This window comes from Jaculus jaculus, chromosome 4 (assembly GCF_020740685.1).
Source record: "Jaculus jaculus isolate mJacJac1 chromosome 4, mJacJac1.mat.Y.cur, whole genome shotgun sequence".
Taxonomy (NCBI): domain Eukaryota; kingdom Metazoa; phylum Chordata; class Mammalia; order Rodentia; family Dipodidae; genus Jaculus; species Jaculus jaculus.
Window position 1 is genome coordinate 146,237,741 of NC_059105.1, and position 27,309 is coordinate 146,265,049.

Genomic DNA, 27,309 nt, shown 5'->3' on the forward strand with positions numbered 1-27,309 from the left:
CAGGGATGGTGATGCACACCTTTAATCCCAGCACTCAGGAAGTCAGAAAGTGAGAGGTAGGAAGGTAACTGAGCTTGCGGCCGGCCTGGACTGCAAAGTGAATTCCAGGTCAGCCCGGGCTGGAGTGAGACCCTATTTCTAAAACAACAACAATAAAAGAATATGTGTGATGCCAGCATGAAACCAAGGTGGTTTGACCTGTACTTCTGGCCGACCTGGGTGTCCACAGAGTTAGGTCCTTTTATAAACTAGCATACTGGGGACTCGAACCTGAGTGCTCAGGCTTTGCAGGCAGGCACCTTAACCGCCGAGCCATCCCTGTCCCCCCAGGCTCACTTAGTTGAGAAGCCCGGGCACGGACGCCCAAGCCCTCCTGGCCGGGGGCGGGGCTGCGCGCCCACTGGGCCTCGGCCCGCCCCGGGCACGACGGGAGCTCGCCGCCCCGCGCCCCGCGCCTGGGCGGCGCCGCCTGCGGGCTGAGGCTGCCTGACCGCCTCGGGCCGCTTCCCGCCGCAGGCCGGTGCGGCTCCGTGCCGAGGGGGCAGCCCGGAACCACAAAGCGGGAGCGCCGCCTGGCCTCCTCCGCGCTCACTTCCGCCCGGGTGTGCGGAACATCCGAGTTCCTTCGGAGGCGGCGGGCGCTGGCCAGGCACTTCCGGTGTCTGTTGCCTTGGCGCCGGCCACCGGGCCGAGAGGGCGACATATTTGTTTTGGCGCCGTCCTCTCCCTCCACGCCCCCGCCCCCGCCCCCGGGGGCGAGATGTCGGGGCTCAGCCACGTCGAGACCGAGGGCTGTCGTGACCTGCTCGGCCTTCTGGACAGTGACGAGATCATGGCCCTGTGCGACACCGTCACCAGCCGCCTGGTGCAGCCCGAGGACCGCCAAGGTGAGCGAGGGACGGGCGGAGGGAGGAAGGATCTGCCCCGCCGCGTCCCCGGCTCTGTCATGACCCGTGCTTTATTGGGCTCGAAACTCCCAAGAGCGCGAACAGCCAGACGGGCCAGTTTTCCACTCTCAGCGAGGGTCAGCCAGCAGGCCGCAGTTCTCTTCCTGCCTGCGGGGGTCGTCAGAGGCACCACCTGCCGAGCAAAGGCACAAAGATGGCTTGAACTCTTTGGAGCCAAAATGGGTCCGAGGTGATGGTGTGTCTTAGGAATGCATTACTGTAAGCTGAATACACATTACGGTAGGTTTTGCTATTTAAAAAAAAAAAAAAATTGCTAATTTGTTACTTGGCACCATGAACATTAGTGGAAGACATTACTAAGAATTTAGATTAAAAATAGTCTTGGGCTAATGGACTTCTTCAGCATGTATTCGTAAGTACATGCCAGTTGCTCTTACAGTCATGGTGAATGTAAATTTAAAATTATTATACATGAAACTGAGGGATTTAAGTGGTAGTGGATATAAAAACAATGAGAAACAATTTCTCCATGCAAAAAAATGTTTAAACATACTGAAGAGACATCTTTCAGGAAAAAAAATGAGCATATTAAAAGATAGCCATCCTCTTCAGAAAGCAATAAAGTAAAAACCCAAATACTTTTTCTGCGTAGTAGATTGGCAAAATACGAAAACTACAAACTTCAGGTGTTGGTGATCATAGGTGAAACAACTCTTGGACAACCAATGGGATAAATACAAATTAGAACTACTGCTCTGGAAAACAAGTTGACCTTGTCTCCTACAATTGAAAAATAGACACATACTTCAGACTTGGATTTGGAAACTTAAATGTGCCTTTGAATCCTTCAGGGATTGTATGAGCTACTTTTGCATTGCTGTGACCAAGATGCCTCATACAAAAGAAGGACAGGTTTATATTTTAGTTTATAGGTTCCAGAGCCCATGTGGCTAGGTCCTAGGGAGAAAATATCATGATTGCTAGAAATGTGTGGTCCAAGAGATGATTATCACGCCCTGACAGGAGACTGTTAGTCCTCCTAAGGTTGTCACACTTTGCCAAAATAGTGCCGGTTGTGATGTAAGACAAAAAACAAACAAGTTTTTTGTTGTTTGTTTTTGGATTTGGGTTTTCCAAATCGGGTCTTGCTGCAGCCCCCACCTGGAATTCACTATGTAGTCTCAGGATGGCCTTGAACTCACTGTGATCTTCTTACTTCTGCCTCCCTCCTGAGTGCTGGGTTTAAAGGTGTGCAACACCACGCTTGACTTAAACATGTATTTTAATCTTCTCTCTCTGTACTTCTCCTGGTAGAAATCTGCTGACATACTTGTGATTAGCTCCAGCCACCCATTTTGTGATTTCTCCACTTTTGATAGGAGCATCCTCTTTTTGTCTGTCTCAGGCTGGGACTTTTTAGATTTTTTTTTTCTCTCTGTTCCAAAAGGAAACCATTCCCCCCCCCCTCCAGGAAATCATTTTTTATAAACTGCTTGAGTTTTGAGTTACATAACATGCTTTTTTTTTGAAACTCACATCCCAAAGAATAAAATTATAAGAACTTCCTGAATTTTTTTTTTGGGGGGGGTGGGGGGGGTTCAAGGTAGGGTCTCACTGTAGCTCAGGCTGACCTGGAATTCACTATGTAGTGTCAGAGTTGCCTGGAACTCACAGGGATCCTCCTACCTCTGCCTCCTGAGTGCTGGGATTAAAGGCATGTGCCACCAGCCCAGCAGAACTTCCTAAATTTAATGTTCAGGATTTGTGTCCTCAGAACTAGGCTGCAGACCTTGCTTCCTGAACATTTCTGCTGTCTTGCCTTTTTTCCTGAAACAGTTATACACAAAGGATTCAACAGATGAGTCCTGTAGAAGACATTTCTGCTATCTATAAAATGACAAGACTAGACTAGCATTTTTTGACATCTAAAATATTACAGGATTTGTAAATTCTTTGTTTTTTAAATATTTTTATTTATTTGACATAGAAGGGGGAGGGGGAAAGAGAGAGAGAGAGAAAATGGATGTGCCACGGCCTCCAGCCACTGCAAACGAACTCCAGACATGTTGCCCCTCTTGTGCATCTGGCTAACGTGGGTCCTGGGAATTGAATCTGGGTCCTTTGGCTTTGCAGGCAAGTGCCTTAACTGATAAGCCGTCACTCCAGCCCTCCTTGTTTTTTTGGGGTTTTTTTGTTTGTTTTTTGAGGTAGGGTTTCACTCTAGCCCAGGCTGACCTGGAAGTAACTATGTAGTCTCAGGGTGGCCTTGAACTCATGGCAATCCTCCTACCTCTGCCTCCTGAGTGCTGGGATTAAAGGCATGTGCCACCACACCAGGCAGTTTTTTTAAAGAGGTTGTCATTATTGGTCTTTTAAGCTCAAATAAAATTTTTGTGGTTCATATTAAATTTAAAGGAATGTGCTCTATAACTTGATTATCATATGGAGTGAAAAAAAAAGGGGAGATATTTTTAGGTAAGGGGAATTTAAGCATTCCTGCTTTTAAAGAAAATAGGTATCTCCTGCAAGAGATAAGATCATGACAAGATATTAAATACTTCCCAATAGAATTTTTCCTGGTATTAGACAAATTTATTAGTGCCTCATAGTTTTCTGTTTGTTGCAATTTTCTTCTAGATGCTATTCGTGCAATATTAATGTATAGTCAAAGCGCAGAGGAACTTCTGAGGCGTAAAAAAGTCCACCGAGAAATAATATTTAAGTACTTGGCAACACAGGGGGTTGTTATACCTCCAGCTACTGAGAAACATAATCTTATTCAGCATGCAAAAGATTACTGGAAAAGGCAATCGCAACTGAAACTGAAGGAAACGCCAGAACCACTAAAGCTGAAGGAAACATCAGAACCAGTTGCAAAGTCTGAGGATATCCAGCTCTTTGAACAGGTAAACTTGATTTTATAGTTATCTTCTGAACCTTTGTTCTGTCTGGAACTCTGTACCTAATCCTAGCTCTGAGGATGCATAATTGATACTTGTATCATCTAGTTTTAACTTTATTTTTTATGTCCTAAAAGAGCAGCCAAACAAGTTAGAGACAAAATACTTAGGATGTTTAGCTATTGCAAATTCCTTTCCCCTTTTAGAACAATTTTCAGTATCAATTTAACTAGAAAGAAAAAATCCTGTACTAAGTATGCAGTCTAAGGAAATAACTTCTGATCTTGGTCTTTGTCTTTAGCATAATTGCATCAAGGCTCATGGGTGTAACTTTGTGGTAAGAGAGTGGACTGTATAAGGCCATGGTTTCAATCCCTAACACAGAAGAAAAAGAAATGCTCATAATATAGCATCTGTCTTAAAACTGAATTATAGAGGGAGAAATACACTTAAATATATTCACTCAATAGCAGGTATTCAGTAAACATATCTTACTATCTCAGTGAGGTACTATGTTCTAGAATACATAGGTAAATAAGATCTAGCCTATGAAGTGTGTTTTTATAATATTAGTTTTTTAATAAAAGAGGAAAAATGATAGTATAAAATTAATTTCAGTCACTGAAAATGACCTGTTTCAGTTACCTTAAAAGTATCTGTTTAAAGCTGGGCGCGGTGGCACACGCCTTTAATCCCAGCACTTGGGAGGCAGAAGTAGGTGGATCGCTGTGAGTTCGAGGCCACCCTGAGATTACATAGTGAATTCCAGGTCAGCCTGGGCTAGAGTGAGACCTTACCTCGAAAAACCAAAAAAAAAAAAAAAAAAAAATGCTTAAAGAAGGTGGAAAGAAGGACTTTTTTTGTTTGTTTTTTGAGGTAAGGTCTCACTCTAGCCCACGCTAACCTGGAATTCACTATGTAGTCTCAGGGTGGTCTCGAACTTACTGTGATCCTCCTACCTCTGCCTGCCAAGTGCTGGGATTAAAGGTGTGTACCACTGTACCTAGCTGAAATGACCAAAAAAAAAAAAAAAAAAAAAAAAAAAAAAAAAAAAAAGCCCTCATAACCTACTCCTGATTTTAAAATAATAGGCCTTCTCTTGCAAGAGCAGATACCATAACAAGTGCACAAATATTTTAGTAATTATTGCAATTTTCTTATTTTTATTAGTTTTGCAGTTTAATTTATATGGCACATGGATCCATTTGAAGACAGCGTTTGAAATTTTTGACAAATATACATTTGTGTAAACCATGATTCATAGAAAATACAGCCGGCCATGGTGGCACATGCCTTTAATCCCAGCACTCGGGAGGCAGAGGTAGGAGGATCACTGTGTTCGAGGCCACCCAGAATCTACATAGTGAATTCCAGGTCAGCCTAGCCTAGAGGACTAGAATGAGACATTACCTCAAAAAACCAAAAAATAAAAAATAAATAGAAAGAAACTACATAAACCACTATCATTGATTGTTCATGCTGATGTTATAATAAGAGTCTTTGTGACTTTCTTAGAGGAATTTGTCTATTTTATCTAAGATTTCAAATTCATGGGCATTGTACATTATTCTCATATTAATGATTTAATATATATATTTTTAAATATTTTATTTTTATTTATTTACTTATTTGACAGAGAGAGAGAGAGAGAATAGGCATGCCAGATCCTCCAGCCACTGCAAACAAACTCCAGACATGTGCGCTCCCCTTGTGCAGTTGGCTAATGTGGGTCCTGGGGAATTGAACCTGGGTCCTTTAGCTTTACAGGCAAAGGCCTTAACCGCCAAGCCATCCCTCTGGCCCTGGTTTATTATTTTTACAGAGACAAGATATCAAACTGGGTGGAGTGGTATGCTGGTAACCAAAGCACTCAGCAGATTGAAGCAGGGTGATTGCAAATTCCAGGCCAGTCTTAGATGACACCCTTTTGTAGAAGAAAATCTTGAGAGATCTGTGGAGTATGTGGATTGGGTCCTACGTTTGATTATAAACATAGCAAAAAGAGAGAGCAAGAGGGGGGAAGGGAAAGACTAGGGTGGAGAGTCAGAAACAGAGTTGCTATGGTTTCCAGGTTGGCCTTCAACTCAGCTCCTGGACCCAAACTAGCCTCCCACATCAGCCTCTTAGATCTGGGACTTGAGGCGTATGCCAGTGCATCCTGTGGGCCTTGTTAAATGTCTTGGCTGAATTTTAAACTGTTTAAGTTGGAAGATCCTAAATGATTTTGTCCCATTTTTAGGAAAGTTTTTTTTTTATTTTTTTTTATTTTTGGGGGTGCATAAGGGTTTCAGTGAGTTCACATGTGGTTTGGTTTCCTTTCCTCTAACCAGTACATTAAAATTTAGATCTGAAATGGGTTAAGCAGAAACACTGATATGAAAGAGAAACCTTAATTTTTTTATTTATTTTAACCAGCAGGAAAAAGAAGATAAAAAACCTCAAAAAATTGATTTTCGTCGCTTAGGAGAAGAATTCTGTCATTGGTTCTTTGAACTCCTTAATTCTCAGAATCCTTTTATGGGACCACCTCAAGATGAGTGGGGGCCACAGCACTTCTGGCATGATGTCAAGCTTAGGTTTTATTACAACACCTCAGAACAAAATGTAATAGACTACCAAGGAGCGGAAATTGTGAGCCTTCGTTTGCTGTCATTAGTAAAAGAAGAGTTTCTTTTTCTCAGCCCCAATCTAGATTCCCATGGACTGAAGTGTGCTTCTTCTCCCCATGGATTAGTTATGGTTGGAGTTGCTGGAACTGTCCACCGAGGAAATACTTGTTTGGGCATATTTGAACAAATCTTTGGACTTATCCGCTCTCCTTTTGTGGAAAATACTTGGAAAATCAAATTTATCAACCTGAGAATTGTTGGAGAAAGTTCCCTTGCTCCTGGAGCATCGTTGAAGCCAGCAGTTACATTTGAACAGAGTGACCTGGAGGCCTTTTATAATGTGATCTCCTTGTGTGCTAATGAAGAAGACAAGCATAATGTAAGGCAGGTATTGGATAGTGGAACTGGAGACCAGGTTTTATGTAGTGGTAATGAGGCCTTGGTGAACAAAACAGAACTGAGTTTGCCTGATCCTCTAAAGCATTAAGCACATATGTCAGCCTAAAATGTCTCTCCAGAAACATTTCCAAATGTTTACATCATTACATCAGTAGTTTCTAAGTGCTTTCAGATGTGAGGATTGACATTTTAGTTGGAATACCTTTTTTGGGCTACAAACTGATGTGAATGCTTGCCTCTTTCTACTGAGTTCAGCAAATGTTCTGAGAACTTACTGCAGTTCACCAAATAAATCCCATTTTAGATGTTGAAACTAGAAACCAGGTAATATTTTTGTTTTATTTAGTGAATGTTTTACTAATGTATATTTTCCTTGTGGCAAAGGATTGATAGTGTTCAAAGTTTGTTGGATATTTTACAAACTCATCGACATTTTTATAAACTTAAATATTATAGAGATGTTTAATGTCAACTCAGGTCTTAATTATATAAAATACAAACAGCATTCCTATGCAAAAAAAAAAAAAAAAAACAAAAAACACAAATATTTACTACTTCTTGAGTAATTTTTTTTTAAGTTATCTGTTCTATCCAGGCAAACATAGTCTGTAAAAGTTGGGTTTTCTTTTTTTGGTTTTTTTACAGGTAGTCTCCCTCTAGCCCAGGCTGACCTGGAGTAGTCTCAGGGCAGCCTCAAACCCACAGCCATCTCCTATCTCTTGTCTCCCAAGTGCTGAGATTAAAGGTGTGCTCCACCATGCTCAGTGGTAAATGCTATTTTTTTATTCATTTTTTTTTATATTTTTATTTATTTTTCTTTTTTTCTTTTTGGTTTTTCAAGGTAGGGTCTTGCTGTAGCCCGGGCTAAGTTGGTATTCACTATGTAGTCTTAGAGTGACCTCAAACTCACAACAATCATCCTGCGTCAGCTTCCCAGGTGCTGGGATTAAAGACTTGTACCACCACTTCTGGCAATAAATGCTATTCTTATCTATTTTATTTACTTATTTGAGACAGATGGAGAGAGTGTGTGTGAGAATGGGCATAACAGGGCCTCTAGCAATTACAGATGGACTCCAGATATATGTGCCACCATGTGTATCTGGCTTACATAGGACCTGGAGAACTGAACCTGAGTCCTTAGGCTTCGCAAGTATATGCCTTAACTGCTAAGCCATCTCTCCAACCCTAATACTATTCTTACAGCAAACCTTAGTGCTACCCTAGGCTTCAGCTAGCAGTTTATAAAACACCCAATTTGTTTTAATACCCAGTAAACAAAGTATACTGTTGAAATTTTAAAAGTATGCCCAGTTCCTGACTTAAACAAATTACTATTTGCTTACTTTATTGATCTTGGCAGAGGTAACCACCCACCTTTATATTAAAAAACAAAAAAAAACATATACTTAAAACATATGTATACATATACTCTAATATTGCAACTTAAAGTATTATACCTTGATTTTGTGTTACTAGGCTTTGGTTAGAGTTGACTTGCCAGAGTAATTATGTGTTGACTTTAAGTTTAAATTCCTCATCACCTAGCAATTATTTGTTGATCCTGTATTTGGTTAGGAGTTCAACTTAGAAAGTACCATTCAACTGGAAAATGTGATATATTATCCATGTTAGAATTTTACATTTAATTCAGCTTCTGGCAATCTGGGGAGACCATCAATTTTGAGAGCAACAGGTAAATATTTGTGTGTGTGTGCTTTAATGGAATGTGTCTTAGGAAAAGTATCAGTTGGTATGTTCTAAAATAAGTCAATAAAGGAGAGAAGTCTCTTTTGTCTGTGTAAAATAGTGTATTGTTTATGTCTAGCCTATGGTTTTCTTGCTCCTAGATAAAGTTGTAGGCATTTAACCAATACTGAAAATTTTACTTTTGTTATTTACACTATAAGTAATATAATAAGCATAAGTAGCCTAATGCAATATAATTATCTAATACTTTTTAAGGCAGATCAGTCAGAAGTCCATCTTTACTCATGCTGTAACTGTGCTCAAGATTTGAAAACAGTTTTATTTTATGCTTTCTTAGAGTTTTAAGGCCCAACATAAATATCTTTAAGTATCCCAAGAAAATGATAAAATAATAAATTGTCCCTGCCTTTTAACCACTGATATCAAGTACTGCAGAAATACTACAATAGGTGGGCAGGGATTTTCTTAGCAACTTTCAATATTGAATTTAAAATATATATATATAATATATTTTTAAAATATATATATTTTTTAGTATGGAAAGATGTCAAGCATTATATTTTGCATTCAGCAAACAATTTTATCAAATATTCTTTAATTTCACAGACGACAATATGAAACAAGCACAATGGTTTTGCAGTACAGTTTCAGGGTGTATACAAATTAGAATAGAGTTTAACACTTGTGTAACTGACATTTTGAACTTTAGATTTCCATATAAAACTTAAAATTTCAAATATTAGCCAATCTGATAACTTTCTCATAATATAAAAAGGATGAGATGCAGATTTTCACTAAACAAACTACATAAAATATTTAAAATAATCATTAAAACTCAACATTAGAATTTATAAAGATTAGCTATAAAAATATATTGGCAAGTCACTGTTTTTATAAAGGTACCATTCGCTACATTACAAAATAGTCTCTAACAAAATTCCCTCAACTAACTGCTCTATCTCAGAACCTGACAGCCCTTACATAAAGTTGATTGTAAAATTCTCTTGGAAAGCTTTGGTATGCATTTTCAGGTTATTTTATTTTTATTTATTTATTTGAGAGAGAGAAAGAAGGAGAGAGAGTGCAAGCAAGTGTGAGTCAGGGCCTCCAGCCACTGAAAATGAATTCCAGATGTGTGTGCTCCCTTGTGCATCTGGCTTATGTGGGTCCTGGAAAGTCAAACTGTGATCCTTTCGCTTTGCAGACAAACGTCTTCACCATTAAGCCATCTCTCCAGCCCCCTCAGTATTGATTTTTTTTTTTTTTAAGTTTGCTTTCAAGCAGAAAGAGAGGAGAAAGACTGAATTGGTCACACCAGGACCAACAGCCACTGTAAATCAGTTCCATCTGGCTTTATGTGGGCTGGGGAATTGCACTTGGGTCATTTGGCCTTGCAGGCAAGCACCTTAACCACTGAGCCATCTATCCAGCCCAGTTTTGACTTTCTGAATTTGTATAAAGCCAAAGTAAGGCTTCAGTTGCCATGTATTTTAATCTTAAAATTTTGAAATATTCTTTTTTTTTTTTTTTTTTTTTTTTGGTTTTTCGAGGTAGGGTCTCACTCTGGTCCAGGCTGACCTGGAATTAACTCTGTAGTCTCAGGGTGGCCTTGAACTCATGGCGATCCTCCTACCTCTGCCTCTCAAGTGCTGGGATTAAAGGTGTGCACCACCACACCCGGCTTGAAATATTCTTGATAGACTAAGAATTAGATACTTATTTCAGGTTAATCCCCACTTCTGGGCACAAAGTAGTATATCTCATTTGGAGTGGGTAAGTCAGCAAAGTTCCAGGGGTAGGTGTAAAAGACTCTGTGTTTGGTCTTTTCAGTGATGGTATTTTTTGTCTTATCCATTACATTTAATGTTCATATACTTTCACAGAAAGATAGGCCCCCAAAATACTGAGATTTGGGAGAATAATTGTACTGACCTGAAAGTTAACTGTCAGTGCTGTGTGCTCCTGAGAGCTCTCAAAGAGTATCTTAAAAATGAACAAAAAAATATATGTAAGTGTTGAAATGTAGGAACAAGTGTTCAGAGAGAGAGAACCTTAGAAGAATTGAAATCTGTTGAAGCTTAGAGCTTGAATTAGACTTTGAGATGGCCAAAATTAGATGCCTGAAGTCTCTTTACTACTACTCTCTGAGGTTGTATGCTATGAAATGTCAGAGAGAAGCTTTAGTTCTGTTTTGCTTTGTTCTTCTCCATTGCTACTTAGAGAATCTGAAGAATTCACAATATATAGTAATTGAATGTTCAAAGTAGGGGATTGTCTGGACTTTTTTTTTTTTTAAGAGAGAGAATGAATTAGCACACCAGGGCCTCAACCACTGCAGTCAAACTCTAGATACTTGCATCACCTAATGGGCATATACAAACTTGCGCTTGCCTCACCTTTGTGCATCTGGCTGATGTGGGATCTGGAGAATCGAACATGGGTCCTTAGGCTTCACGGCAAGGGCCTTCCTTAACCACTAAGCCATCTCTCCAGCCCTGTCTGGACTTTTATTTGCTGTTGGATAATTTGTTGCAGCCTAATAATAAGATATAAACCTGGTTAAATTTACTAAATAAATTTTAAAATCTTACTAAATTATTAGTAATAATTGAATTAAGATAGTGTTTTGCCTAAAATGCCAACATATTTCATGCATCTTACATAGCCATATCTAATATGTTGTCTTTTCAATGGCAAACAATAATAGGTTGGGAAAAATAATTCTTTTCTTTCAGGAAGGTGATGTTTTTCCAGCTAAAGGGAGGCTAATTACCTAATCTTATTCAAAATTTATAAAATCATCAGGAAAAGATATAAACATATAAAAAATTTATTTAAAAAATAATTAGAAACTGTACTTGGACCAAATAGCTCTTATGCCTAACTAGTTAATAAAAAATGAATGCAAACCATACCATAATCTTTTCTTAGAGTGTCTTCATAAATGTAGGTGTTGTTTTCTTCATTTGAACTCAGGCCCTTGCACATGCTGAGCCTGTCCTCTACTGAGCTTAATTGATGTTGCAGGGTATAGCATCAACCTTATTATGTACAGTAAAGTGAAAGGTCTGTTCTTTCTCCCTAGAAGGTATATCCTGGCACATAATACTAGAAGTCTTTTTTTGTTTTTCGAGTTAGAGGTAGTCTCACTCTAGCCCAGGCTGACCTGGAATTTACTACGTAGTATCAGGGTGGCCTAGAATTCACTGCAATCCTCCTGCCCATGCCTCCCAAGTGCTAGTGCTGGAATTAAAGGCCTGCACCATGCCTGGCACCCTAGAAATCACCGCATTCTGAGGCACACCTGAGAGTATGACACCATTGTACTCTGCAGAGAAATCTGCCCTGTTACATTTTCCAAAGATGACTCCTCTAACCCCCCATGACATTAGGCATTGTCTGAGTCCTGAAAGCAACAAACTAAATCCTATAAATGAAAGGACAATCTCCAGGAAATTTCCTACCTGACAATAGTTATTATAAACTTCATTTTTAAAGGGGTATTAGATATGATGATAAAACCTGAATTACTGCCAGTTGTATTGTAAGAGTATTTAGAATTTATGTCATTTTGACAATATAAATGACAAGTAATGAATTTCGGAAAAAGTAGTAAAAATTTAAAAATACAAGTCTCAAGACCTTTACAAAACCTTTACCCTAAGAAAATATTGATAGTTGGGCTGGGGAGATGGTGCAGTCTGTAAAATGCTTGCTGCCTCACAAGTATGAGGACTTTACTTAGATCAGATTCCCAACACCCACATAAAAATCTTACATAGTAGTGCTCTTGTAATCTCAGCACTGGGCAGGTGGAAACACAAGGGTCCTCTGGAGCTTTCTGACTAGCTTGTCTAGACTAATTGGTTACCTGCAGGTTCTTTGAGAGACCCTGTCTCAAAAAATAGTGGAGAAGCAATTAAGGAATGATGTTAAGGCCTCTTGGCCTACTCAGGCATGTATACATATACATACATCCACACGCATAGCATACATACAAAAAAAGAAGAAGTAGTGATTGTATATGTGTAATTCTGATGAACTAATTTAAGGAATATGAACATTTATTTTCCTGTGTGTGTGTGTGTATAACCATTGCTCCCTCTCTTCCTCCAAGAATCCTTCCCATAAATTGTGTCTACATTGGATGCAGATAGTGTAAGTTAAGATCTTGGGAAACGGCTTTATGGATCTGGGTTCTCTTCAAGTTTGACATATTTAACTATTGTAAATCACTGAACCAAGTGCAAAACAGTATTATCAGTAGGCTATATATGTAAACTTAATTATCAATCTCTTTTTCTTAGGTGGTTGTAGAGATTGAACTTCTGTAGGTCCTTGGTTGAAAGATTCTGATAGGATCTTAGCTTTTACATGATCAAAAGTAAAAACTGAAATTTTAAATCATTTGGATCTTGCTAAGCAGTATAGATTTTTATGAACATAGAAGTTAATTTGACAGATAACTTAATTAAGAATTTGAAGGAAGTTAACATTATCAGAATGTGCCAAATATACTTTCCATTTTGGTGGAAAGCTTCCCAACACTCTTTAAATAGAATTTCAGTAATATGTTAAGATTGACATACTTAACCTGAGTTTTTTTGTTTGTTTGTTTGTTTGTTTTTTGCTTTTTTTGCTTACTTGAGGGAGAGAAACAAAGAGAAGGAAGTAGAGAGTGAGTGAATGAAAATGGGCATTCCAGGGTCTGCTGCTACTATAAATGAACTCCAGACTCATGGGCTACTTTGTGCATCTGGTTTTATGGGGGTTTTGGGGAATTGAACCCCATCCATCAGGTTTTGCAAGCAAGTGCCTTTAACCACTAAGCTATCCCTCTAGTCCTTACCCTGAGTTTAATCTGATCATCTAGAAAATACAGAACCATTTATTAGTCATGAAATCACTTACTTAGAATCTGATACCTTACAAATTCTATTCCCATTGATGTTAAATCTCATTATACTGTTTGCTCATTTTTAAAATATTTCTATTCATTTATTTGAGAGAAAGAGAATGGATGTGCCAGGGCTTCTAGCCACTGAAAATGAACTCCATGCACATGCACCACCATGTGCATCTCCCTTATGTGGGTACTAGGGAATTGAACCTGCGTCCCTAGGCTTTGCAGGCAAGCACCTTAACCTCTAAGCTATCTCTCCACTCCTGTTTATTCATTTTTTTGAAACTGGTTAGTAGTTAAGTTTATAGACAGTCTCAATTACGAAATTAGTAACGTTTGAATTTATGGATTAAAAGAAAAATCACTGACTTCTAACATTGCTACATATCTGATTAGTTTTATAAACAGTTAATTAGAAAAGCATTGTTAAGTATTTAGTTTATAAATTCACATAAATATTTTCCCAGCTTAAATTTACTATATTAATTAGTGTTATACATCCATTGTTGTGAAATTGTTACAGATAAGTTACTTTTGTCTACCTAAGTTGTAAAATTCTAGAACTAGTGATTCTTCATTTGTAGTAGTCACCCTTAGTTTCTTGCACAGGATGAGTGTTAGCTAAATTTGGTGTGCTTTTAATCTGTCAGCTCTTTTTTTTTTTCTTTTGATATATTTACTTGAGAGAGAGAAAGGTAGAGAGAGAGGGAATGGGTGTGCCAAGGCCTCTAGCTGCTGCAAACAAACTCCAGACACATGTTCCACCTTGTGCATCTGGGTTTTGAAGGTCCTGGTAAATCAAACCTGCATTCTTTGGATTTGCAGGCAAGCACCTTAACCATTAAGCCATCTCTCCAGCCCTCCCAGTTAATTTTCTATGTACATTGATTATTAACTCATTTAATCATTGTTTAAGCATATCAAAGATTTTTGTTTGTTTTTTGAGATAGGATCTCACTCTAGCCCAAGCTGACATGAAATTCACTCAGTAGTCAGGCTGGCCTCAAACTCAGTGATCCTACCTTTGCTGGGATTAAAGGCATGTACCACCATGCCCTTGCTCAAGGATTTTATTTATTTATTTATTTATTTTTATTTATTTATTTGAGAGCGACAGACACAGAGAGAAAGACAGATAGAGGGAGAGAGAGAGAATGGGCGCGCCAGGGCTTCCAGCCTCTGCAAACGAACTCCAGACGCGTGCGCCCCCTTGTGCATCTGGCTAACGTGGGACCTGGGGAACCGAGCCTCGAACCAGGGTCCTTAGGCTTCACAGGCAAGCACTTAACTGCTAAGCCATCTCTCCAGCCCTGCTCAAGGATTTTAATGTTGTAATTTTCAATAAAACACTAGACATTACATACCCATGAATTTGGTAAAAATAACCTTAATATTTAGAATAACCATGGCAGAATGCTGCTTTTAAAGAGCGCATCAATGTTTTAAACATTGTAGTTTGGTAAGCATTCATTAAGTACTCAATAGGTGCCTAAGTAGTTTTAAAACAAAATATGTTTTGTACACTGTTGGTTTCTCTTAGCTTCTTATGCTTTCTCTACCTACTTAACTGGTATGAAATAATTCTTGCTATTTTAATAAAGAGCTTATTTTGCTACAAAGTGCTTCTTTGTGATGTTTCATTGACTTCCTGTGTTAATTACATTTTACATTTATCTGAAGTTGTGGATAAAATCCTAACATTTTGGACTGTATCTGTGTTGCTCAAAGCATGGATAGTACGCGATCTCCTAATTAGTCTGACAGTTTCCAACCCATTTCATGTGTAACTTACTAGTTTTGCATATAATTCATATATTTTTAAATTTTAGGTGAAGGATCATCTCTATAAAGATTCCATTGGGTTTAATGCTTTAATAATTTCAGTGGTTGTTTCATTATTGTAGATAGATGCACACATACATGTATGTATGTAAAAGAGAACAGAAACTAGTGTTAAGGTTCTGTCAGAAAATAGCATAATTCGGTGACTGGAAAAGCAGTTTCTATTGTGTGTGTGCTTTGTTAGTTTTTTTGTTGTTGTTTGCTTTAATTTTTAAAACATGGTCTTATGTAACCTAGTCTGGCTTTGAACTCACTGTGTAGCCAACTATTGGTCCTTATGCTTTTGTCTCTTGAGTGCTGAGATTGCTAGCAAGCACCACCACCCCTGTTTTATGTGGTTCTGGGGATTGAACCCAGGGACTCATGAATGCTAGGTAAACGTTCTACCAACAGAGCACCAAGCCCAGCTCCATCTTGCAGTCTTGAAGGTATTCAATTTTCAAACAAAACTGAAGTGAATCATTATTATATGTATAAAGGCTTTAAGAACTTTGCAGTTTTTTTCTCAGAAAATTTAGGAATATAGAAATTATCCATTGCAGTTACTTTTACTTTATTGGTACAAACACCTGACCAGAAGTAACTTATGGGAGGAAAAAACTTGATTTCAGGCTTACAGAATTCAGGGGAAGCTTCATCATGGTGAAAGAAGCTGGCTCACTTCCATAGATTCATAGCAGAGAGACGCCACCAATAGCAAACCTGAACAGCCAGAGATCAAACTGCTCTTTCTACACCTTAGGGCTGAACTAAAAGATCCTCCCCACATGATACCTCCTCCAGCAGAGACGCTGTAGTCTCAAGTTAAAAAACACCTCAGGCTATGGACAATATACATTCACATTCAAACACCACACTAAATCAATGAGTTTATAGGGATTACTTATAGGACATGGGTGAGGGATTCAAAGTAGCTCTATCATCAAAATTCCCATGATGGGTGACAACCTCACAGAAGCTGCATTTGAAGTCCCATCTGCAGTAAACTTTCTGTCTCGTATGTTCTCTAGCACATCCCCATGTCACCTGCAGCTAGGAGGCAGGAGGGCTGATTGATTGGAATACCAGGTGAGCATCTTGTGTTCCTCCCCTATTAACATTACCGGAGACATGAGTATCCCAGTATTAAGTTGTTTATTTTCTTTCCAGGACTACCTGTCCATGTTACCTTTGCTCCAGGATGACCATGGGATGATCATGTTATACCTGGAAGAACAGATAGGGATCTAGTTTTAACTTCTGTGTGTCTTGTTTTCCAAGCACATTTGTTAAAGAGCCTGTCATTTTTTTTCCAACATATGATTTGACAACTTTGTTTAAAAATCAGGTGGCTGTAGCTGTGTGGGTTTGCCTCTTGATCCTTTATTCCTTTTTTTTTTCTTTATTTATTTGAGAAAGAGAGGGATAAAGAAGGAGAAAGGGCACACTAGGGCCTCTAGCCACTGCAACCAAACTCAAGACACATGCCACCCTGTGCATCTGGCTTATGGGTACTGGGGCATTGGAGCTGGGTCCCTAGGATTTGCAGGCAAGTTCCTTAGCCACTAGGCCATCTCTCCAACCGTGGTTCCTATATTCCATTGGACTGCATGTCTGATCTCATTCCAGTTCCCTAACATTATTGTTTGTGAACTGAAACTTCTTGAAAAATCCTCATCTGAAGCCGGGCGTGGTAGCGAATGCCTTTAATTCTAGCATGTGGGAGGCAGAGGTAGGATTGCCATGAGTTCGAGGCCACCCTGAGACTACATAGTTCCAGGTCAGCCTGGGTTAGAGTGAGACCTTACCTCAAAAAAAAAAAAAAAAAAAGCCTCATCTGTATTAAAGATTGGATAAATCTAACTGATAGAATTTCAGACAGATCTGGAATGTTACAGGTTTGAAGCCAAATCATCTTAAGATATCTTTAGCCGATTTCCAGTTAAGATGGCGGTGTAGGTACCACGCCAAAGCAGCCTGGGGGGAAAAAAGATCAAAAAAACCCAGCAAAATTTTACTAAAAAGTGAGGTGTATAGGAAATTGAAGCATCAGCGGAGAAGTAGAAGAGATCCAGAGCATCCAGAGCCCACACAGGCCGGCAAAAACGGCCCTGGCAGCTCTGCCAAAAACAGCGGCGGCCGCTCACCAGAAAGCCGCCAGACTCGGCTTCAGCCGCAGGAAAAGCCAGCTGCAGGAGCTTCCACTCATACCGGTGCTCTCTGCAACTCAGGAAACGTGAAGGGAGAGAGACAGTGAGCAATGGAGGAGCAGAACACGAGGTAGAAGAACACGTGGAACAGCGAGAGATCCAGAGCAGCTGCGGCTCCCTCCCCTCCCCCACCGCCTGAGCCCAGCTCCAGCGAACAGAGCAGCGGTCGCGGGACCCGGCCATGCCAACTTGGACCAACAGCGGGACCCCAGCAGGAGCAGAGTTCGGCAGCAACATCAGCGGCTCCGGCACCGGTAACAGAGGCCCGAGCAGCAGCAGACCCAGTAGTGGCAGCAGCGGCAGACCAAGTAGCAGCAGCTTCAGTAGAAGCAGTGGCAGTGGACCCAGCAGCAGCAGTTTTAGTAGCAGCAGTGGCTCCAGAAGTGGCAGCTACAGCGGCGGCAGCAGCAGAGGCAACACCAGCAGTGGGCCCAGCAGCAGCAGCTTGAGCTGCTGACAGACTCAGCAGAGGCAGCTTTAGCAGCAGCAGTTCCAGCAGCGGGGGTGCTGATCTGCAGGGCCACACTTGCCGGGCTCGGTTTGCCCCGCAGGAAAAGCCAGTGCCCTGCTCCAGAAATCAGAACAGCAGCCCGACGACCAGGCAGCAACCTGGACTGAGACCAAAATCATCCAAGGTAACTGGGATTGCACCAGGGAAGGGTCTCACTTGGTCACAAGCTGACTTGGATCCCTCAACAGACCAGAAATCTTAACCTCTATGTTGATAGAGGATCCGGTTGTTATAATAAGTACTCTGGCATACATACTTGGGGCTATTTTTGATTGCATGGGTACAGTGTTTAGTTAACTTTTAGAATCTACCTGTATTTTATACTACTCAGCCTACTTGAATACTCCCATAGCAGGGAAACCCAACCCCTAGGAGCACCTTTGTAGATACTCTGAGAGTCTTAAGAGCCACACCTAACACCTTAAGCTCCTACCCTGAAAATAGATAACATCAAATCAATTGATAGAGCTAAGAATACCCAGCTAGCTAGAAAATCCAAGCATTAACTTAATCCAAGATGCAAAAATATATACATTATAACACAAGAAACACTAAAAAGCAAGATGATATAAATCCACCTAAAAGTATTAATGCATCAGAAATGACCTCCAGTGAGAACGAGTTAGAGGAAATGCCTGAGAAAGATTTCAAAAGAATGATTGTAAATATGTTCAAAGAACAAATCAAAGGAGTCAAAGAGGAACTTAAAGAGGAAATCAAAGGAATCAAAGATGCAGGACACCCATTTCATGAAATAAAGAAGGCAATACAAGACATAAATAAGGAAATAGAAATAATAAAGAAAAACCAGTCAGAATTACTAGCAATGAAGAACACAGTTAATGAAATAAAAAGCTCTGTAGAAAATCTCACCAGTAGAATGGATGAAGGAGAGGACAGAATATCTAAGCTAGAAGACCAGGTGGCAGATCTGATACAGTCCAACAAAGAGAAAGACAAACTTATAGAAAAAGTATGAATGGGAATTTCAAGATATTCGGGACACAATGAAAAGATCAAATATAGGAATTCAGGGCATAGTAGAAGGAGAAGAAATCCACTCCAAAGCATAGTAGGCGTCCAACAAAATTATAGAAGAAAATTTCCCCCAAATTGGGAAAGAGGTGCCAATGCAGATACAGGAAGCCTTTAGAACCCCAGCCAGACAAAACCTGGAAAGAACCTCTCCTCCCCATATTATAATCAAACTTCCAAACACACACACCAAAGAAAGAAATATTGAAATCAGTTAGAAAAATCAAGTTACCTACAAAAGCAAGCCCATCAGGATTACAGCAGATTATTCAACACAAACTTTAAAAGCCAGAAGGGCTTGGAGTGATATATTCCAAGTTCTGAAAGATAACAACTGTCAACTAAGGTTACTTTATCCTGCAAAGTTATCCATTCAAATAGAGAAATAAGGACATTCCATGACAAAAGCAGGTTAAAGGAGTATTTGAAGACAAAACCAGCTCTACAGAAAATACTTGATAGAATCCTCCATGCTGAAGAAAAGGAAAAGCACACATGTAAGGAACCTAGAAAAAACAAGCAATACTCAAATATTAGTTAACACAAGAGAGTACAGGTAGAACCGGAACCACAAAAAAATAAAATAAAAATGGCAAACATAAATACACACCTGTCAATAATATCTCTTAATATCACCAGCCTTAATGCCTCAAGGAAAAGACATAGGTTTGCAGACTGGGATAAAAAGCAGGATCCTACAATTTGTTGTCTCCAAGAAACTCACCTTTCTACAAAGGATAGACATTATCTTAGGGTGAAAGATTAGAAAACGGTGTTTCAAGCAAATGGGCCTAGAAAACAAGCAGGGGTTGCTATCCTAATATCTGACAAGGTAGACTTTAGTCCAATGTTGGTCAAGAAAGATAAGGAAGCTCCGGCCGGAGGCGGAGTGTACGCACAGGCCTGGCGCGCCGCCCGCCCCTTGCCACGAGGAGGAGGAGGAGGAGGAGGTGGTGGTGTTGGAAGAGAAGGAGGAGGAGGAGGTGGGTCGGGGAGCGAGAGAGAGAGAGAGAGCAGGCAGCGAGCTGGAGCGCGAATCAGGGACTGAGCCATCGCCAGTCGCCTCCCCTCCGCAACCGAGAGCCTGGGCCCGGGGCCCGGCACGCTGCCCCTGCCCCTCCCCGGTCAGTAGGCCGCGAGGCCCGCACTAGCGAGGGGGAGGGAGAAGCAGCGAGCACCGGGAGGAGGCGGCCAGACTGAGCTGGCACCCGCGCATGTGGCGTGAGGGGCAGCTGCCTGCCCGCCCGCCCACCCCCTTCGCCTTCCCTTCTTTTCCCCCCTTTCCCGCTCCCCTCCCATCACGACCGCGGAGCAGCACCATGTCGGCGCTGGCTGCCAAAGTCAGTAAAAAGGAGCTCAACTCCAACCACGACTGGCCGGGGAGACCTCAGAAAAAGAACAGCAAGAAGCAATTGAACATATTGATGAAGTACAAAATGAAATAGACAGACTTAATGAACAAGCCAGTGAGGAAATTTTGAAAGTAGAACAGAAATATAACAAACTTCGCCAACCATTTTTTCAGAAGAGGTGAGAATTGATTGCCAAAATCCCAAATTTTGGGGTAACAACAGTTGTCAACCATCCACAAGTGTCTGCACTGCTTGGGGAGAAAGATGAAGAGGCGCTGCATTACCTGACCAGAGTTGAGGTAACAGAATTTGAAGATATAAAATCAGGTTACAGAATAGATTTTTATTTTGATGAAAATCCTTACTTTGAAAATAAAGTCCTCTCCAAAGAATTTCATCTGAATGAGAGTGGTGATCCATCTTCAAAGTCCACTGAAATCAAATGGAAATCTGGAAAGGATTTGACGAAACGCTCAAGTCAGACACAGAATAAAGCCAGTAGGAAGAGGCAGTACGAAGAGCCCGAGAGCTTCTTTACCTGGTTTCCAGACCATTCTGATGCAGGTGCAAATGAGTTAGGAGAGGTCACCAAAGATGACATTTGGCCAAATCCCTTGCAGTACTACTTGGTTCCTGATATGGATGATGAAGAAGGAGAGGGGGAAGATGATGATGATGATGAAGAAGAAGGATTGGAAGATATTGATGAAGAAGGGGATGAGGATGAAGGTGAAGAAGATGAAGATGATGATGAAAGGGAAGAAGGAGAGGAGGATGAAGGAGAAGATGACTAATAGAAAAGAACACTGATGGATTCCAACCTTTTATTTTTATTTTTTATTTTTTAAATTTTCTCCAGTCCCTGGGAGCAAGTTGCAGTCTTTTCTCCCCACAACCTCTCATGCTCAGTAGCCCTATTTTTGAGGTCTCTTTTTCTCAACATCATGGTTCTCATTTTATTTTGGGGGGAAATTACCCTGATCAGAATACAGCAGGAAAATAATCTTTTTAAAAAAAATTGTTCTAAAATCATTTTTAATCCCTTCCTGTCTAAACAAGAACTGTATGGATTAACACCACCACCGTGCTCTGTGGGAAAAAAAAGAAAAACCTGCTCCCTTCACTCTGACAGAAGCTGGAGGGTGCTGGCCCTGTGTAGTAGTGCATAGATTCTAGCTTCTTTCCTCCTTTCTCTGTATATTGGGCTCAGAGATTACACTGTGTCTCTATGTGAATACGGACAGTTAGCATTTACCAACATGTACCTGTCTACTTTCTCTTGATTAATAAAAAGAAAAAAATCTTTTAAAAAAATGGGGTATAGAAGGTCAGCAAAGGGTGGGTTTGAGATGTCTGGGTGGGTTAAGTGGGCATTTTGACAACATGGCTTCTCCTTTGGCATGTTTAATTGTGATGTTTAATGGACATCCTTGCAGTTTAAGATGACACTTTTAAAATAAAATTCTCTCCTAATGATGACTTGAGCCCTGCCACTCTATGGGAGAATCAGCAGAACCTGTAGGATTTATTTGGAATTGACATTCTCTATTGTAATTTTGTTTTATTTTTAAATTTTCTTTGTTTTCACTGGAAAGGAAAGATAATGCTCAGTTTTAAACATTAAGTGTACCAGTTGCTTTGTTATAATAAAACTAAATGTGTACACAAAGGGTTTGATGCTTTTCTCTCAGAATAGATGCTTAATATGACCTTCCAAGTTTGACTTGTATAATAACTTACTGTCAAACTTTGTCTCCCTAACTTCCGTGTTTTTTGATAACGCGCTTTGCAGGATGACCTCAGGGCTATGCAGATTTAGTAAAGGGATATGATGTCTTAATGTCACCATAGCTGGGTAACGTGGGTACAGTTTATTGCCATTGAGTTGTACCCTTGATTTTTATCTCCATTTGGCTTTTTTTTTAAATGGGCCTTTAGCTAACCTAGATATTATAATAGCACCTGCTACCACTGGCAAAGACCCGTTTCTCTAATGCCAAGTTGTACATGGGACAGTTGCTGGTGTGTTTTTCATTGGCACTTCTCACTAGCCAAGAAGATGGGCTGTCAGAGTAAGAAATCTGTGTCAGTGGTTTTGTCTTAAGTCCCAGGTATGTAGCAACAAGTTCTCAAAGATGTGACTGTGTGAAGCTGGGTGGGATTAAGATGTCTGCTCAGTGCCATCATGCAAAGTATTTTGGGAAGCTACCTAATGCATAAGCTTTTTAATGCTGTAAAATATAGCTAAAAATTAAATGCCACTTTTTCTGAGGTGATAAATGGGCAGCCTGGTCAATTCAAGGCTTTTTGATGTATAAAACTGTATAAATGGAATGATTCCATCAATAGACAAAGTGTAACCAAAACCTGTCTAGATGGATAGTATGTGATTTCTCACAGGTCTGTTTAGTAGCTACATCACTGTACAATGGTCAGGAATATTGCTCCAATAAAGGAACATAAAGATTAAAAAAAAAGAAAGAAAGATAAGGAAGGTCACTTTATATTGATTAAGGGCACCCTCCAACAGGAGGACATTACAATCCTAAACATATATGCACCTAACATGGGGGCTCCCAAATTCATCAAACAAACACTATTAGAATTACGGTCACAGATAACACCAAACACAGTGGTCGTGGGTGACTTTAACACCCCACTCTCATCAATTGACAGGTCATCCCGGGAAAAAATAAACAGAGAGGCATCTGGACTAAATGAGGTCATAGAAGGAATGGACCTAACAGATATATACAGGACATTTCATCCAAAGGCTACAGAATATACATTCTTTTCAGTAGCACATGGAACATTCTCTAAAATAGACCATATATTAGGACACAAAGCAAATCTTAACAAATTCAGGAAAATTCAAATAATTCCTTGCATTCTATCTGACCACAGTGGAATTAAACTACAAATCAGTAGCAAGAAACGCTATAGAGCATACACAAAATCATGGAAACTAAACAATACACTACTAAATGATGAATGGGTCAATGAAGAAATCAAGAAGGAAATCAAAAAATGTATAGAGTCAAACGATAATGAGAATACAACATATCAAAATCTCTAGGACACAATGAAGACAGGTCTAAGAGGTAAATTTATAGCCTTAAATGCCTATATGAAGAAATTAGAAAGGTCGCAAGTAAACGACCTAATGCTTCACCTTAATGCCTTTGAAAAAGAAGAACAAGGCAAACCCAAAATCAGTACGCGGGAAGAAATAATACAGATTAGGGCAGAAATTAATGAAATAGAAACAAAACAAAACAAAAAAAATCCAAAGAATTAATGAAACAAAGAGTTGGTTCTTTGAAAGGATAAGCAAGATTGATAAACCCTTGGCAAATCTGACCAAAAGAAAGAGAGAAGAGACACAAATTAATAAAATCAGAGATGAAAAAGGTAACATCACAATAGATTCCAGAGAAATTCAAAAAATCATAGGGACATACTATAAAAGCATATACTCCACAAAGTATGAAAATCTGAAAGAAATGGATGCTTTCCTTGATTTATATGACCTACCTAAATTAAATCAAAATGAGATTAATCACTTAAATAGACCTATAACAAATATGGAGATCCGAACAGTTATCAACTAAAAAAAGCCCAGGCCCAGATGGATTCATGCTGAATTTTACCAGACCGTTAAGGAAGAGCTAACACCATTGCTTCTTAAGCTTTTCCAGGAAATAGAAAAAGAAGGAATTCTACCAAACTCTTCTATGAGGCCAGCATCACCCTGATACCAAAACCAGGCAAAGATAGAACAAAAAATGAAAATTACAGACCAATATCCCTCATGAACATAGATGCAAAAATTCTCAACAAAATATTGGCCAACAGAATATAAGAGTATATCAAAAAGATCATTCACCCTGACCAAGTAGGCTTTATCCCAGAGATGCAGGGATGGTTCAATATACGCAAATCTATAAATGTAATACATTATATAAATGGGTTTGAAGGACAAAAATCACCTTATCATCTCACTGGATGCAGATAAAGCATTTGACAAAATCCAACATCCCTTCATGATAAAAGTCCTACAGAGACTGGGAATAGAAGGAACATATCTCAATATAATAAAAGCTATTTATAACAAGCCTACAGCCAACATATTACTAAGTGGGGAAAAACTGGAAGCTTTTCCACTAAAATCAGGAACAAGAAAAGGGTGTCCACTGTCCCCACTTTTACTTACTATAGTTTTGGAAGTCTTAGCCATAGCAATAAGGCAAGAGACACACATAAAAGAGATACAAATTGGAAAGGAAGAAATCAAGTTATGATTATTTGTAGATGACATGATTCTATACATAAAGGACCCTAAAAACTCTACTAGCAAACTGTTATAGCTGATCAAAACCTACAGCCATGTAGCAGGATACAAAATAAATACACAGAAATCAGTAGCCTTCATATATGCTAACAACAAACACACAGAGGATGAAATCAGAGAATTGCTCCCATTTACAATTGCATCAAAATAAATAAATAAATAAATAAAGTACCTTAGAATAAACCTAACCAAGGAAGTAAAGAATCTCTACAATGAGAACTTTAAAACACTCAAGCTAAAAATTTCAGAAGACACTAGGAAGTGGAGAAACATCCCCTGTTTCTGGATTGGAAGAATCAATATTGTGAAAATGGCAAACTTACCAAAAGTAATCTACACACTTAATGCAATCCCTATCAAAATTCCAAAAGCATTCTTCATGGAAATAGAAAAAACAATCCAAAAATTCATTTGGAATCCCAAAAAGCCTCGAATATCTAAAATAATACTGAGCAACAAAAAAGAGGCTGGTGGTATCACCATACCTGATTTTACCCTATACTACAGAACCATAGTAACAAAAACAGCACAGTACTGGCACAAAAACAGACATGTAGATCAGTGGAACAGAATAGAGGACCCAGATGTAAGCCCAAGTAGCTATAGCCACCTGATATTCGATAAAAATACCCAAAATACTCATTGGAGAAGAGACAGCCTCTTCAGCAAATGGTGTTGGGAAAACTGGATATATATCTACAGAAGGATGAAAATAGATTCTTCTCTCTCGCCATGCACAAGAATTAAGTCCAAATGGATTAAAAACCTCAATATCAGACCTGAAACTCTGAAACTGCTAGAGGAAAAAGTAGGGGAAACCCTTCCACATATTGGTCTTGTCAAAGACTTTCTGAATACAACCCCAATTGCTCAGGCAATAAAACCACAGATTAATCACTGGAACCTCATGAAATTACAAGGATTTTGCATTGCAAAGGACACACACAGTGCATAAAGCAAAGAGGCAACCTACAGAATGGGAAAAAATCTTCGCCAGCTATATATCTGATAAAGGATTAATATCTAGGATATACAAAGAACCCAAAAAGTTAAATAATAAGGAATCAAACAAGCCAATCAAAAAATGGGCTATGGAGCTAAATAGAGCATTCTCAAAGGAAGAAATACGAATGGCATACAAGCATCTAAAAAAATGTTCTACGTCACTAGTCATCAGGGAAATGCAGATTAAAACTACATTGAGATTCCATCTCACTCCTGTCAGATTGGCCACCATCATGGAAACAAATGATCATAAATGTTGGCAGGGATGTGGAAAAAGAGGAACCCTTCTACGCTGCTGGTAGGAATGCAATCTGGTCCAGCCATTGTGGAAATCAGTGTGGAGGTTCCTAAAACAGCTAAAGATTTATCTACCATATGACCCAGCTATAGCACTCCTAAGCATATATCCGAAGGAATCATCTCATTTCCTTAGAAGTACGTGCTCATCCATGTTTATTGCTGCTCAATTTATAATAGCTTGGAAATGGAAGCAGCCTAGATGTCCCTCAACTTTTGAGTGGATAATGAAGATGTGGCACATTTATACAATGGAGTTCTACTCAGCAGTAAAGAAAAAGAAGTTATGAAATTTGCAGAAAAATGGATGGACCTGGAAAGGATTATACTAAGTGAGGTAACCCAGGCCCAGAAAGCCAAGCACCACATGTTCTCTCTCATATGTGGATCCTAGCTACAGATGACTGGGCTTGTGCGTGAGAATGAAAATACTTAGTAGCAGGGGCCAGTAAGTTAAAAAGGAGACATAAAGGGAAGAGAAAAGAAGGGAGAAGCGTACTTAATAGGTTGATATTGTATATATGTAAGTACCATGATTGTGATGGGGAGGTAATATGATGGAGAATGGAATTTCAAAGGAGAAAGGGGGTGGGTAGGGAATTAACATGGGATATTTTGTTATAATCATGTAAAATACTAATAAAAAATTTTTAAAAAAGGTGTCTTTAGCCCTTGAAGTAGCCAATCATGCCCACTTCTGAGTTTAACCCAACATTCATTCTCATTCTTGTGACTATTAGGAAACAGACCCCTACCTTCCACTAAAAGCTAAGCATGTCATCAGATAGCATCTGAGACCTAGGACAGAAACTGCCCTTGGTTGGCTATAACCCACCTACCTGATGTTCCCACCAATGTATTTTAAAAATATTGGGGCCTGGAGAGCTGGTTTAGTGGTTAAGGTGTTTGCCTGTGAGGCCAAAGGACTCAGGTTTGATTCCCAAGAACCCATATAAGCCAGTTGCACAAGGTGGCACATATGTCTGGAGTTCGTTCACAGTGGCTAGAGGTCTTGGCATGCCCAATCCCTCTCTCTCTCTCTCTCTAAATAAATAAATTAATTAAAATTAAAAATACCTACAACATGCTCTCCCCAGACACAAAATGGCCTGGGTATCCATGACCTCACAGTGCTGGACACTACGTACACAAGACCATCATAAGAGGAGGTAGAGATCATGACATTAAAATAAAAGAGAGATTGATTGAAATGGGGAGGGCATATGATGGAGAATGAAGTTTCAAAGGGGAAAGTGGGGGGAGGGAGGGTATTACCATGGGATATTGTTTATAATCAT

General features: G+C 39.6%; 1 protein-coding gene and 1 pseudogene across 1 annotated transcript; both read left to right on the plus strand.

Moving 5' to 3' along the window:
- The first annotated feature begins 551 nt into the window (after window positions 1–551).
- Window positions 552–7,332, plus strand: C4H3orf38 (chromosome 4 C3orf38 homolog). The gene is made up of 3 exons (XM_045147725.1): window positions 552–887; window positions 3,546–3,814; window positions 6,224–7,332. Exons 1-3 carry the CDS (start codon window positions 761–763, stop codon window positions 6,902–6,904), a joined length of 1,077 nt encoding a protein of 358 aa, XP_045003660.1. The 5' UTR covers window positions 552–760; the 3' UTR covers window positions 6,905–7,332.
- Window positions 7,333–20,325: 12,993 nt separating this feature from the next.
- On the plus strand, window positions 20,326–21,837 carry LOC101597560 (annotated as a pseudogene).
- Window positions 21,838–27,309: the final 5,472 nt, after the last annotated feature.

What these genes read in the sequence shown, in the direction of transcription:
- C4H3orf38 (XM_045147725.1), top strand. Translation starts at nt 761, where the DNA reads ATGTCGGGGCTCAGCCACGTCGAGACCGAGGGCTGTCGTGACCTGCTC. An exon ending in GCAGCCCGAGGACCGCCAAG is followed by an intron (nt 888 to 3,545) that starts GTGAGCGAGGGA and finishes ATTTTCTTCTAG; the next exon opens with ATGCTATTCGTGCAATATTA. An exon ending in ATATCCAGCTCTTTGAACAG is followed by an intron (nt 3,815 to 6,223) that starts GTAAACTTGATT and finishes TATTTTAACCAG; the next exon opens with CAGGAAAAAGAAGATAAAAA.